This window comes from Moschus berezovskii, chromosome 20 (assembly GCF_049115385.1).
Source record: "Moschus berezovskii isolate FMDL1 chromosome 20, NW_MosBer_1.0, whole genome shotgun sequence".
Classification (NCBI taxonomy): domain Eukaryota; kingdom Metazoa; phylum Chordata; class Mammalia; order Artiodactyla; family Moschidae; genus Moschus; species Moschus berezovskii.
The window spans coordinates 30,506,616-30,521,041 of NC_142479.1; the positions used below are offsets into that span (position 1 = coordinate 30,506,616).

A 14,426-nucleotide genomic window follows, 5' to 3' on the forward strand; every position below is an offset into this window, starting at 1 on the left:
AAGTTTAACACTGGGGTTCTCAGTGACACCCCCTGTCCCTACCCTGGATCCCAAGACCTCTCTGTTCTTTCCTCTGCCTCCTTAACACTGAGTCCACCTTTTCAGGACTTCAGATCTCAACACACACCACAGGATGCAAGGGGGTTACAGATTCTGTAAAGGCCAGCAGTTGTTTCTGGATGGCTGGGGTAGAGGGCAAAACCAGTCTCCAAAAAAAGTAATGGCACTCCAAGAAGGAAGCTGTTTCTGAAACTGGGGTGTGGGTCTAGGGTTTGGGAATTGGAGACACCTGGCTGGCAGGAGAGGGCTCCTCAAAGGAGTTGGGAATAGAGTTGCCAGATAATATAGGAGGCCCAGTTATATTTGAATTTCAGATAAACGATGAATAACAGTATTGCTTGGGACATACTTATACTGAAAAATTATCTCAAATTCAGATTCAACTGGGTGTTCTGTATTTTGACTTGGAGAGTCTGGCAACCCCAGTTGGGAAGGGAAAGGCAGGTTAGGAGGATGGAGGAGAGTAAAGGTCTAGAACACACGACTTCCAGGGCTGGAAGGTGACTTTACCGTGAGCCCAGGAGGCCGTGTGGAATCCATTGGATGGGGCACTGTCCACCCACCTGGGCAGACCCATGGCACCAGGGTCTGTGTGGAGAGGTGCGGGGGCCTGGGCCAACAACTTCCCTCCAGAGGCTGCCGCCTGTGAACCCCGTCGACACTTGGAATCACATAACATCAACCAGGAGCAGACGAGGAGAGGGCGGGACTCACCTCCAGGGCTTGGCAGGACTCAGGCGGGCAGCCTGGTGTGAAACCAGGCTCTAGTGGAGGACGGGGGCCTGGGACCCAGCCAGTGACCAGAGCAAGCTGAAACCCTGGGAGGCCCCGGCTGAGAAAGCGAACGTGGCTGCCCAGAGGACAGTTCTCAGACATCACCAGGATGATGATGGAATCCTCATCTCCTCTCCCAGGGACAGCAAGCTCACAGGAGGGTCTGCAGGGTGAGCCCCTGCCCTGGAGACTGTTACCGGGCACCCTGGGCGAGGCCCGCTCTGAGAGACCGGCCCCAGGACTTCCGAGGCCAGGCCGCCCCTCTTCCACCTTCCTTCCCCAGCACAGAGACACCATCAAGTCAGGCAAGAAAAGCAAAGTGTTTATTTACATCTTGGTCTGTACACGAGAGTTCCCCAGGGAGCCTGCCTCTGCAAGCCTGCTCCTTTTTGGCCCAGAAGCAGGCGGGAGGCAGAGGGCGTGGGACCCTACGACTCAGCCTTGGAGCCTCAACCCCCTCTCCCCACGCTGGGGCCTGTACGTGGAGGTCTTGCCCCAGCCCCAGAGCTAAGCCTGCTTCTGGATGGAGGCTCCAGGAGCAGAAGACGCGGGTGAAATCCCACGATGCGTCAGAGGCACCTGACAAACCCCTGGATGAGCCTTCCCGTGCAGCTTATCCCTCTCGGCTCTGGAGACCCAGCAGAGAAAGCGGAAGGAGCTGGGAGCCTCAGTGATGCGAGGTCCTGACACCATCGGGGATTTAACGGCACCCGGGTCTGAGCACCTTGGCGGACGAGGAAGAGCTCGGCAGTCGTTAACGGCAGGCGGGGGACGCAGCCTGAAGCCTCTTCCTTCTGCCTGCTTGGGGTCTGAAGCTGTTCAGACAGCAGATGGTGGTGGCCCTGAACCCAGGCCTGGCGTCAAGCCCTGGGAGCCACACAGCTGGAGCTTCTTCTGGGGAGCCCGGGGGCATCCTCCCAGGAGCCCACAGAGTGGCTGCAGACCCATGACAATCACTGCCAGGCCGATGCCCCAGGTGAGAAAGGTGCGCTCTGCCGGCTACAGGTACTGACACCGACTCGGGGAGGGGTTTGTGGGAGAAGCTGCTTTGCACAAAGTGCGTCTTTTCTAGTGTGCAGGGTTCCTAAAGAGCGGCAGGCTGGGCGAGGCGCTGAGTGGGCCCACGACCCCCAAGCTAGAGACCGGAATGAAACATCCCGGGTCAGCGAGTCTGAGTGGCTGAGAGGGTGGAGGGCCTGGGGACGGCGTGTGGGGGGCCAGCCTCGTGGGGCGGAGGCACGTGGATGCAGAGGGGCTGCTCTGTACACTTTGCAGGGCTCGGGGAGGGGCAGGGCCGGGGTAACCGAGAGGATGTAGAAAAGGGGCAGTGGAAACGTGGGAACTCCTGTACAGGGTGACGGGGGCGGGGGGGAGAAGGCACAAAGACCCTGACCCCAAACCATGCAGACAACACACAGCCTGTGCAGCACAGCAGAGCCGAGGGCCCGGAGGAAGCCTGTCTCCCGAGGTTGCAGCGCCTAGACCCCCCGAAGGGGTGGCCCCGGGTGCCCATCTCAGCCACGCCCTGCTGGTGGCGCTGGGCAGATGGCCCTCCTTTATGGTCACAACGAAAACAAAAAACTACCAGGTCGGAGCACCAACGGCATGTGACATCTAGCTTTGCAGGGCCTACGCTTTTAGAAACAGACCTTTCTAGAAGGCAGCCTGTTTCCCCAAGAAAGAGGATTGTGGCAGAAGGGTGGGCAGGCAGGCAGGCAGGCCCAGGGCTGCGGCCTCTCGTGCTCCCTGCCCGTTCGTGGGCCTGCTCAGAATGAGCTGGCAGGGTCTGGAGATCCTTAAGGTCAGCAGAAGGAGGGGACTTGCTCAAAGTTACCCAGGTGGCCCCTCACCAGCCGGAAGCATCACAGGAGAGGGGCTGCCCCAGATCCAAAAGAGGACAGTTCTGAAGTTCTGCACTGCCCCTCCTCAGTCTACAGCCCTTAAGAGAGTCGCTGTCCATCTGCCAGGTGAACAAAGTCATTGCCTGGGCACCGTAACCATCCCAACACATCCCCTGTTCCGATCGTGTCTATAATTAGCTTTTAGGTTTAAATTTGCTAATGCATTAAACCCACACACCTATGCAGCACAAAAAGAGGGCTTAATTTCTCCCCGGTCCACCAGGCCCCACTGGCCCCTGCAGGCCTTTTGCCTATTACTAAGTCCTTCATTGGAACAAAAGAGCCTGCCGTCCTGACCCCCAGGACCTGGCTGGGCCAGGAATTCAGCAGACTACAGCCTGGAGCCTCCAGGGCTGGGGAGGGATGCTGGTGTGGTGAGAAATGGGGTAGGGGCTGGGGTGACCTTTATCCACCCAATCTGAAAACAGATCAGAAACCGGAATCCCCTCAGGCTCAGCTGTGTGAGCAGGTAGCTGTTATTTCTGAGGCTGCTTTCAGCACCCACCCCACCCCCACTCTGTTCCACTCTCACTTTAATCACTGGGCCTGTGACTTATACATCCCAGCACCTGCCACCCACCGGCTCCATAAGCAATAGGCTGGTGGCTCAGCTGGTAAAGAATCACCTGCAGTGTGGGAGACCTGGGTTCAGTCTCTGGGTTGGGAAGATCCCCTGGAGAAGGGGAGAATTCCATGGACCGTATACTCCATGGGGTCCCAAAGAATCGGATATGACTGAGCGACTTTCACTTTCCAGGCTCCTGAGAACAGCTGGATCTACCCACTCCTGAAGGCATCTGGCCTCCCCTCCTGGGTGTGAGGGGGTCTGCTAACGTCTCACCATCTGACATCATTAAAGGAAAAGCCACCAACATCTCACCAGGGGAATTCAATGTTAGCCAGCACCTAGGTTAACAAGCCAAACAGAGGTTTTCTCTGTCTCTGGCCAACCGCCTCCTAGGAGTCCCAACCTTGGCTGCACATTACCCTTACCTTGGGGAGCTCTCTGAACAGTTAGGGGCCTGGGCCATACCCACACCAACAAATCTCTGGAGGCCCAGGCAGCAGCATTTAAAAAAATCTCCCTAGTGATTCCAATGCACAGCCCAAGTTGAGAATCACTATTTCAGGTCTGGGTACTTTGGCAGGTTATCAAACTTCGTGTTTTTAATGGGTCAGTAAGAGATTAGGAGTTTACAGAAAAAGGATAATTTCTCTCTGACAATTCTCAAAGAATCTGAAAATTTAAAATAACTTATCTAACTGGCAATTCAAAATTAATTTGTTTTTAGACACTGACTTGCTGGTTCAAGGAATTTTGGGGGGTCTCTGATTAAATGTGAGGACCGCCCAGGGTCATGTCAAATGTGAACCTGCAGCAGAACCCCCTCCCCACACCCCGAAACAACCTCTAAAACCTGCAGACAAGTCACTGCCAATCCTACTTGGTAGAGTTGCCAGGCTTAGCAAAAACGAAACCCACCTGGGGCACCCAGTTGAATTATAATCACCTGGGGAATTCTTAAACTCCGATGCCTCGGTTGCACCCCACACCGACAGAATCAGAACCTCTGGGGATAGGGCCCAGTTACCAGAATTTTTAAAATGTCTTCGTTTTAAATATATCCCAAGTATTGTATGGGACACCTACTGAAAGTTATGTTTTGCCTGAAATTCACATTTCACGGGGCATCCTGTATATTCTCCAGCAGCCCCCCCACTGAGAGAGAAAAGCACAACCTTCAACCAGGAAACAAAGGTGAAAACGTAGGGGGAGCAGGGTCTGCCCACCGGGGCCCTGTTCTAGAACCCGCACAGGGGCTGTGGCTTGGAACCCCTGTGGCATTGCCCCCTCTCAGGCTAAAAAGCTACAGGATCTGAACGAGCCTGTTGGATGTATTATGAAGAAGGCTGGATTTAACTTGGGGCTTGTGTTAAATGGAACTCAGCCTCAATTTAAAGTCAGCCCAGTTCTCAGACTAGGTCGGGAGGGGACTTTCTGACCAGAGCTTCCTGGGGGAGTCGGCTCCCGTGGCGCCCCCTTCAGGCTGACAGCTTTCTCCACCTGCTCTCCCCAGGCCGGAGACTCCTTGCCACATTCTGACTGTTATAAACTCAGGCCTCTGCGGCCTCCCCTGGAATTCCACATCAGTGCGGCTAAAGAGCATATACGCTGTCACCATAAAATGCTCCTCCCCCAGGGCGAGCCCCCACCCCCACAGGCCAGGACCCGGATCCAGCTGGCCTCTCTGCAGGATGCCTTCTCATAGAAACCCAGACCCAAGCCGCAGCGTGAGTCATCATCGGCTTTCCGGCCTTCATTCACGCCATTCCTTCCTCTTAGCAAATTCTCCAGAGACCCACTCCCCATGGCTTCCTTCCACTGCCGCTTCTGCTTAGACCCCTGGGGGCCCCAAGGAGACCAGAGGACCTGAGGGGTTGAGAGACTCCCAGGACACTGACCCCCGTCCTCGTCTTCCTAGAGCGGGTGGCCCCAAAGTCCTGGGATCAGATCCATGCACATGCTTAAACAGAAGTCACAAAATCCAACAAGAGTGACTGGAACGGGACGAAGACCAGTCCTGGCCGCAGCCCTGCTCTGTCAGTGGGAACACACCCGAGTCCCCAGGTCCCTGCTGACCCTCCCAGTCCTCTCTTCTCTGCACAAACCCATCCCCAACGTGCCCAAGCCTTCTCTTTCAGACGAGAGAAGTGCTGAAGGAAACAAACGGCGGGGGCGGGGCGGATGTTGGAAATAAGACCATGCGCATTTATCTGTATTTGGATTAAGGAAACGGTTCACAAGCCACACAAAATTGAGACAAACTGGAAAACTCAAAGAAGAGTACCATATCTGCTCCCAGCCGCCTAGAACAAAAGATCACATGAAAGATCCAGAGGGTGAATTTCCACTGTGTCACCAGGCTGATCTTTACCTTTGAAACAGAACTGGGAGCCTGCACTGATTTATTGTTTCTGTTGCGGTTCAGTTATAGCCACGGCCTGGTCATAGCTATGTCTTTTGACCTTCTTTTTGTTCCCTTAAAATCTGTAACTGGGCTTCCCAGGGGGCTCAGTGGTAAAAGAACCTGCCTGCCGAGGCAGGAGGCGTGGATTTGATCCCTGGGTCAGGAAGATGCCCTGGAGGAGGAAATAGCAACCCACTCCAGTATTCTTGCCTGGAGAATCCCATGGACAGAGGACCCTGGTGGGTTACAGTCCATGGGGTTGCAAGGAGCTGGACACCACCGAGCGACTAAACCACCAAACACCACCACCAGCATGGAAGACTGAGATTTCCCTGCAACTTCCCCAACTGTCTCTCACAGCAGCACAGCATTTGTTCTCCTGGCTGAGACCCAAATACAGGCGTGTTTCTAAAGGCTGGGACAGAGGGGCCTCACTGTCCAGCAGAGCCAAACCCAGAGCTTGGATTCTGAAAACCCAAACCTAAGGCCGTGACCAGGGACAGGTGAGCAAGGCCCACTCCCAGCCCTTGGGAGCTATTGAGAGGGTCCATCCACGCTTCTCTCCTACAAGGCAGCCCCCGGAAAGGAGGCTGACAAGGACGTGACCGTGTCTTTGGTTGCCCAATGTCAACGCCTGCCCTAGACTGTCCCCACCCCCTTCCCTTTTCATCCTTCATATACACCCAAGTGAATGCCGATTATTTTTCATGGTCTGAAAAAACAAAACCAAGACAGAAAAGGAGAGGTAGGTGAGCAGGGATGGGCAGCTTTACGGAGAACTCTCAAAGTGCCAAGAACCCTCAGGATGACGGCCGCCCCCCACCCCCAACCCCCTGCACCTCCAGCTCCTCTGCAAGCCTGAGTCCTTTGGATACACTGTGCGCAAGCCTCACAGGGGGCTGCTGGCTGCAGGAAGGGCTTGTGAGCTCCCCCGACACGTTCCCCCCCACCACCTCCTTTCCTTCTCTCCGAACTCAAGCACCTGGGCCTGGAAGGTTGCCGAAGAGGTTGGTGAGGCATTCAAGCTCCTGGAAAAGGTTGTCACTTTGCTCCCACTCCCAGGGGGAAACAGGGATGGGGGTCAAAGCGCCTGTCGCACTAGAATGCTTTTCAATCCTTGTCCCCAGAGGTAGAATCATTTTGTCCAGTATCTGAAACGCAAGCTTCTTCTAGCTCTCGTCATTACAGTAACTCCTGACAGCTGAGCTCGCCCCCACCCACCTCCATTACCCTCTGCCCCTCGCAAAGGGACCGCAAAACACGAGGAGAGCTGACGATGCAGATGGCGCCACGGCTGCTGCCCAGGCTCACGCTCTGCTGTGTGCACGGCCTCCCCACATACACACCAGTACACGGTACACGGTACACGGCGGTGGCCAGAGACACATTTACAGTGTGCGTGGGAGGCCCGGCCCGGGCCGCATCCTCGGGTGGGGACCCCTGAATCCTGGGGCCTGGGGGTCATGCGGCTGCTCTGCAGCCAGCCACCCTCGACTCAGTGTTTGATCTCGAGGATGGAGGGGTTGTGGTCCAGGATGGCAAGGATGATCTTGTCCATGTACTGCCTCAGCCGGAAGTTGATCTCCTCCTGCTCCTTGAGGGCTTCCATGAGCTAGAGGGAACGAGAAAGTGAGGTCAGAGGCCGGGTGGGAGCCGGGGTGTGGGCAGAGCCAGTGTCCCAACGAAACCAGCCTCGGAGCCCGGGCACCAGTCTCTTGTGTCAGACCCAGGCAGAGGGAAAGGTGCAGAGGCACAGGACACACCCCCAGAGAGGCCCGGATCATTGGCCCACTGGGGGGGCCAGACATGTGCTATATTTTTGATAAAGGCAGAGAATGCTGGCCAGAGGCATTTATAATCAGGAGTGACACTCAGTGTCCCAAGACCCTAAGACTGCCTGCTGTTTCCTCTCGCCACCCCCAGTCCTGCCGCTGTCCTTCTCCAGGTCGACTCCTGCCATGTCCATGGGATGCGCCTCTGCCCGCAGGCTGGAGGCTGGTGCCCGGCTCATGTGGGCACTCCTCGAGGCCAGGGGCCAGCTCCTGGCTGTGTGTCCCCAGCATAGGGTAAAGGGGTTTGGTGACTCTTGTTGAAATCTAACCTGGGTATCTCGGAGGCCTGATCTTTCATAACCATACCCGACTGGGGCAGAAAGAGTGGGCTTTGATGCTAGGGACCTGGGTTCCTCTCTCTCCGTAAGCTGGGTGATCTTGGGTGATCCTGGTCTCCCGATCTGTGACATGGAAGTGTTCAGAAAGCCTTTGCATTCTCAGAAGACTAAATGAAGACATACTGCAAGCAGGTGCCCCCTAAAATGTTAGTATCCTTCTCCTGCTGGCTTGGGTCCAGGGGACATCCAGCCTCCCCTGGATTGCACACCAATGACATCAATGGGCCATTCCAGCACATTCCTGATCGAGCGAACTCAAACTCCGCTCTGCTCCCAACTCCACTCTCCTCCCACCACATACAGGAAATCAGAGCAGGTTTAACTCCGCCTGCAGGCTCCTCCTCTCGCTGCTCTGCCTCATCGTTCGGGGTCACTGCAGATGGGGACTCCCAGGGGGCCAGGCCCTGACCTGCTTTTCCTGCACCGGGGCAGGACTCACAGGCGAGGGGCCAGGCTCCATGCGGCGAGAGCGTGTGGGCACGTTACCTCATCGCGAGAGGCTGTATCTATTTCCGCTGCCAGGGACTGGGCTTTGGTCTGGGTGGCAAAGAGGTTCTTGGCTTCGTAGAGGCTGAGGCTCAGGATTTGTCCATTCAGGTCATCATTCTGATCGCGCAGCTTGTGATTCTCCTGCGGAGGGGGACACAGGCAACTTTGACTCCCACCAGGACCCGCTTCTCTGCATGCATGGCCTCCTGACCACCCCCCAGGGTGTGTCACTGGCCAGTTCAGGACACCCACAGATGACCCGGCCTCTGCTGGGTTTCAGGGCGAGGAGGGCTGGGTCTTGAGGAGTTATAGCCCTGCTCAGGGAGCCAGGTTTCCAGAGAGGAGCATGGCTCCAGACCACCCCCTTCTTCCCTGGGGGTGGGTGAGCCGGAAGGGGGGCCCCGGAGGACACTGCCCACTCAGTGGCTCCTTCTCCAACACTGGCCCTTGGTGAGGGAAAGTGATGCTCTGGGTTCCTGGGGTGGCGGGTCAGCTCATCTCCTTGGCTCCTCCTGCAGTTGGGCTCAGGACTCCTGCTCTGGGGAGTTCTTTCCAGGGTCCCCTCGGCTCTTGTGTGCAGCTGGCCCAGTACCATCCTGCCCAGACCCAGGTGACCAGCCCCACGCTCTAGCTTTTGCCTCAAGGCTCCTACCTGCTCACATCTGGGGCCCTGAGCGCCCCCTTGTGGCTGAGAAGGGCTGTGGGACAGGAACCTTGGGGAGCTACCCCACAGGGGCAATTCATTCTGCAGGGTCTCTGAGCACCCTCAGGCCCCCTGGGTCACTGCCCCTCCTGATCCCGTTTTCCCCACCCCCAAGGGCTCCCCAGTCACGGGAGAGTGTCCAGGAATCCTCTGAAATGGACTCTTGGGCTTGGGCTGGGAGACACTGATGTGCAGCTGGGTGAGGTCTCCTTCTCCCACGTGCCCAGGACAGAAGACTGGTGTCCCTTCATGCATGCTGAGCAAAGACCGACCCTGGGGTTTCCACCCACCTTGCCTGAGCTGTGAAACGGGGCCTAGAGGGCCTGATGATCAAGGTGTCGGGAGGAGCAGGCAGTTACAAGGGGGAAGGAGGCGTTCCGACGCTCAGCCCTGCACAGGAGACACACCCCGAGGGGACCAGACACCTCATCCCCTGGGACAGGGGCTCCCGGGGCCTACCTGCTTGAGCCGCTTGACCTCGTGCTCCAGCTCGACCTCTCGGGCCCTGGCGTTGAACTCGCCGAGGCTGGAGGACGAGCTGCGGCCCCTGCCCGGCCGCTCACAGTCCAGCTTGTACATCTGCAGATGCTCCAGCTCCTTCCGCAAGTCCTCGATGAGCTGTGGGGGAAAGAGGCCGGTTGGCAGGAGCTCGGATGCTGCGGGGGGTGGGGGGCGGGGGGGCGCCCTGGAGCCCGCCGACCCACCTCCTGCGTCGCCTCCCGCTCCTTCTGGAACTCGAGGCGGTTGTATCGCAGCTTGTCCATCATGCGCTTGTACAGGTCCGTCTCATCCTTGAGCCGCAGGCTGGTGTCCTCCAGCCGGTCGGACATGCGCTGCCGCTCCTGCAGCCAGGGAGACAGGGGCAGGGGGAGAGTTCCCAGGGGGCCTGCCGCGCCCTGGGGGCCTTCGCCGGGGGCCTGGGGCAGCCACCCCGACAAATGGACAATCAGACCAGCCCCCAGGACAGAGCCCTCCGAGGCACGAATTAAAGAAACAGCTAGACCCCTAATTCTAGAGCTGCAGCAAGAAAAGCCTCGGGTCTCCACAGTCCTTCAATGATGCCAGATGGATCTGACTAGAAGGTAAGAGTCCAAACAGAATCTGGCCTCTTTCTCCTCCTTCTTTTCCCCCATAATACAAAGAAATGTATTCACTGTACAACATTTGGAAAATTAGAAATATGCAAAGACAAACTATTTGTATTTTGTTCCCTTTTTTTTTTTTTGGCTAGGGCAATGAGAATTTCAGAAACTAGAAACTAAAAGGCCAGCGATGGCCAACACGACCTCTCTGTGGATTCAGCTCAAGATCCAAGTCTGAGCAATGCCTGAACCTAATGCTCACCTCATCCAGCTTCTCTGTTTGTGACTTGAGCCGAGTCACCGTCGTTCTAAGCTCAGTGTTTTCTTCCTCTAATTGCTGCACCCTGGGGAAAGGAGGACAGGAATGTCAGAAATGGAGATTATCTGACAATCTGTAGCAATTCTCAGCTCCCTGGAGGAGGGAAGATATCAGAAAATGAGAGAGAGAATATGAATAACTGTTCCAAATGGTAGTATGGCTTTGAGCTCCCTGTCATCCAAGGCAAAATGGTAAAGATCCTGAATTATTATCATCTTTGAATAAAAGGAAAAACTCACTTGTGAATGAATAAGAGCATGAGGTTCTTTGTACATACATGCTTAGGGCCTGAAACACCCTGCGGGGGGAGAGGCAGCAGTGCTATTTCTCTGCTAAATGGAGTCTTCCTGTGGTGTCCATGGCAGGGCCCTCCTGTGAGGAGTCACAGTTTGAAGGCAACGAACGCACCATACATGGTTTTCATTCTCCCCTGGGGCTCCTCCCTTCACGTGTTCTCCGACACTCACGGGCAGTGGTTCTGACTGTCTAACCCTCTGTTTTCATGCTCACAAGGGGGTGTTCAGGTCGGTTTTACGTGACCCGAGAAGAGGGGCAGGTGAGCTGGGTCGTCAGCCAGTGGCCCTGGGATGCTGCTGGGCCATTTCCAGTGGGGCGTTCCCTCTCCTTCCCACTGTCACGTCCTGCTTGGATGGAGGGCTTCTTGGCCCCAACTGTCCTCTGGGCTCCCCCAGAGAAAAAACTTCCTCTCCAGGGCTTGAGGGGAACCCAGACCTGCTCCCCACCTGCCTCTGAGCAGGCCGCCTCACCCGAGGCACAGAGCACCCGAGGGAACAGTGCCCCCTGGAGTCAGGTGAAGGGCAGGGCTCCGGGACGGCTCCCGGGGGGCCGGCTTCTTGGGCTCTGGCCTCGCCCTGGCCCGCACACCCACCGTCTTCTCCCACCTGCATCCCAGCCACCTCTCAGCCAGCCAACCGGTCAGCTGTCAGGAGCAGGCAGAGGACGCGATACTCAATGAGGGACCAGGCTCATTAAGAAACAGGTGCAAAACAGCAGCTTCTAGAACACGAGTGGGCAATTAAGGGAAACTGGGCGGGGGGTGGTCTCTGATTGCATGGAGGTTTGGCCCGCCCGTCCCCTTTGGGCCTGCTTGACCCTGCCGGCCATGAGATGCAAGGTGAGAGACCACCTCCCGCCCCAGGCTGGGCCGGGCAGACTTGCCAAGGCTCAGCTCAGAGCCCGGGGCGGCAAGGGGCCTGAGAAGGGGGGCAGCCATCCACTGTGTCAGGGGCCCGGGAGGGCCTCTGGCCTGGGCTGGGGGCGGGCCTTGGACATCCTCAGAGCCCCCACCTAAGTGCAGTGTTCAGCTGTGCCTCAGCCCGTCTGCCTTCCCGCTCACTCTACCGGGAGGCTGACGGATGGATACTGAGGCCCAGGAAGAGACAGAGGACGTCCAACGTCACGGAGCTAGTGGGTGACCACGCCAGGGCCCCAGGTCGTCCTCCCCTGCCTGCCTCCGGTGTAAACCGCCGTGGCCAAGGCCCAGGGCCAGCCCTGCACAGCCTCTGCCCCCGGGTCGCTGGGTCAGGGCGCCCTAGTGTTCAGGGGCGGGGAGAACCTGACAGCAGGGGGCGCTCCAAGCCTAGACAGCAGACCCAGCCCAGGAGAGAGAGGGAATGTGTGTTTACTTTTAACCTATTCTCTTACTGATAGATAAAGCATCACTTCCAGTTGGACCTACTATGAAATATGTTACTTTGAACATTCTTTTACCTGCTTCCTAGAGAACATGCCCAGGCGTTCAGGTATCAAAAGAAGAACTGTTCGGTTGGAGATCTAAATAATGGGACCGCGTCTGCCCACAGAGGCATCAGAGGGACCCACCTGGTGGTGAGCAGCTCGATCTCGGCGCTGCGCTCCCGCTCCAGCTTGCTGTAGGCCTCGCGGTGGCGCCTCACCTCCTCCTCCAGGGCCTGCTCGGCCGTGGTCTCCTGATCCTTCACCATCTCCTCCAGCTCGTGCACCCTGTGGAGAGGCGCATGGGCCCCAGCAGGGCCAGCTCTTGTGGCCTCACTCTCCGCCCCTCAACCTAGGCTGCGACCAAGGGGAGCCCCGGACCCCACGTCACCAACACCCCGACTGTGGGCAGGCAGCTCTACTGAGGGATGAACAGGGGACCTCAAGTCAGCTAAGGAGAAGTGGGCCAGCCACGAACGCCACCGAGGGGCGGTGCTGGCAGTTGGTCCAGAGGGGAGAAGCAGGTCTCCCAGGGCAGCACGGAGAGGGCAGGCCTCACCACAGCCAGATCAAACAGCCCTCAGGCCTCGCTTCCTCTTTTCACTCCCTCCCTTCTGGGCCGGGATGCCTCTGATCAACAGTTCAGCTCCCTGGGCACCTTGACTGCAAACATGGGCACATCCTGGCTGGTGGTGAGCACACCAGAGCCAGGGAAGGCCTGGCACCACTGTGGACCTTCTAACCCTGTGACTGGTGGCCTGGATGGTGTACCACTTCTGGACACGACCCTCTGTGAGGCTGACCCTCCAAGGTACACAAGAGGACCCGTCTTTGAGCCTTCCATGGTTGAGCACCAGACCCTGGATGGGGATCGGTTTAAGAAGTTTCAGGAGGGTTATACTCTACACGCACCACCTCATCGAGTTGTGTTCAGTGGGCCTCTGTCGGGGGGAGTTGCGCAGCAATGCCTGGACCGCTCCCACGGGTGGCAGGTGTGAGCCCCTGACTCCCACCAGCCTCTCCCTCTGTAAAACTTGTCCCCCAGAACGGAGCCAGGCTCTCATCGTTACAGGACAGAGACAGGAAATGGGTCTCAACTTCCACCTTTGACCCGAGCTGGGGCTGCAGACCTGGAGGGCTGAGGTCAAGCTCTGTCTGTCTCCCAGTCCCCCACAGACCTGTCCTCCTGGGCGCCCAACACGGACAGGGCCCACAGCAAGGTGCTGACAGGTCACAGGCCCTCTGAGCTAGACGGACAAGCAGGTCACCCCGGCCCCGACCTCCCCTGGGGCCGTCGCAGCCGAGGCCCGGCCTGACCTGTGCACCAGCTGTGTGTTCTCCTGCTTCAGCTTGCTCTTCAGGTCCCCATTGGTCAGGCTGTCGTTCTCCAGCTCTGTCACCTTTTTTTCCAGGAAGCTCACCTACCATGGGGGGTGGTGGTAGAGAAACCTGTGAGTCCACGGGACAGAAAACCTAACGACAGTGGGACTGAGGCCGGGGCCCCACTGACGGCGTGACGAGGAGTCACGCAGGGGTGGGGTGGGGGTGATCGGGGCTGCCTACCCCCAACTCCTGGGTCTCCCACATCCCCAGGCAGTAGCTCGGAGGACCCCAACCCCACCCCAGGGGGCACGCGCGGCGAGTCCCGCCTGCCCACCCTGCCCCGGCGCACCTTCTCTGTGATGTCGTTGTCACAGGAGTCGATGCTGTCCCGGAACAAGTCCTCGGTGCTGCCGTTGCTGCTGCTAAAGTTGCTGCTGTGCATGAGCTGCCTGGGGGTGGGGGGCGTGGGGCGGAAATGCATGTCTGTGCGTGAGCTGCCTGGTGGGGAGGGGGAGGCCTGTCTGGCTGCAGGGCTTTGGGGAGACTGGGGTTCAGACTCAGCCTATGGGCTGGGGGAGCACCCCAGACCGCTGGGAGAGTACCAGGAACCCCCCCTGAGGAGGCCGCCCTCCATCAGTCAGGGGAGCAGAGTGGCCTGACCCCTGACCTCAAGAGATCGCTTTGCCCAGAGGACAGCAGACAGGCTGTGATGGCCCTCCTGAGCCCCGCAGACGTGGTCAGTCCATCAGGGACTTTCCTCCTGCTGCCTGTACTCACTGGGGGTCCAGCTAAGAGGTGACGTGGGACCCCAGCTAGTGGAGGCACCCTCTCTCAGCCCCACCTCCTGAGCCCCTTCCACCTGGAAACCACCCCAATGAGGCAGCTGGGCACCACAGTCCGGGATGAGGGCCTGGACCCCCTGAGACCACCCAGCCCCCCAA

General features: G+C 57.9%; 1 protein-coding gene across 3 annotated transcripts in view; it reads right to left on the minus strand.

Moving 5' to 3' along the window:
* Positions 1–1,135: 1,135 nt before the first annotated feature.
* Positions 1,136–14,426, minus strand: part of RAB11FIP4 (RAB11 family interacting protein 4) — a 110,071-nt gene continuing 96,780 nt past the window's right edge. For all 3 annotated transcript variants that reach the window (XM_055401441.2, XM_088828695.1, XM_055401446.2), the window contains 8 exons: positions 13,835–13,934; positions 13,480–13,583; positions 12,310–12,450; positions 10,411–10,492; positions 9,771–9,908; positions 9,526–9,684; positions 8,361–8,504; positions 1,136–7,316 (listed from right to left, as the gene is read on the minus strand). In XM_055401441.2, the coding sequence (XP_055257416.2) occupies positions 7,200–7,316; positions 8,361–8,504; positions 9,526–9,684; positions 9,771–9,908; positions 10,411–10,492; positions 12,310–12,450; positions 13,480–13,583; positions 13,835–13,934 (985 nt within the window). In that variant the 3' untranslated portion in view covers positions 1,136–7,199. The remainder of the gene's footprint in view (positions 7,317–8,360; positions 8,505–9,525; positions 9,685–9,770; positions 9,909–10,410; positions 10,493–12,309; positions 12,451–13,479; positions 13,584–13,834; positions 13,935–14,426) is intronic.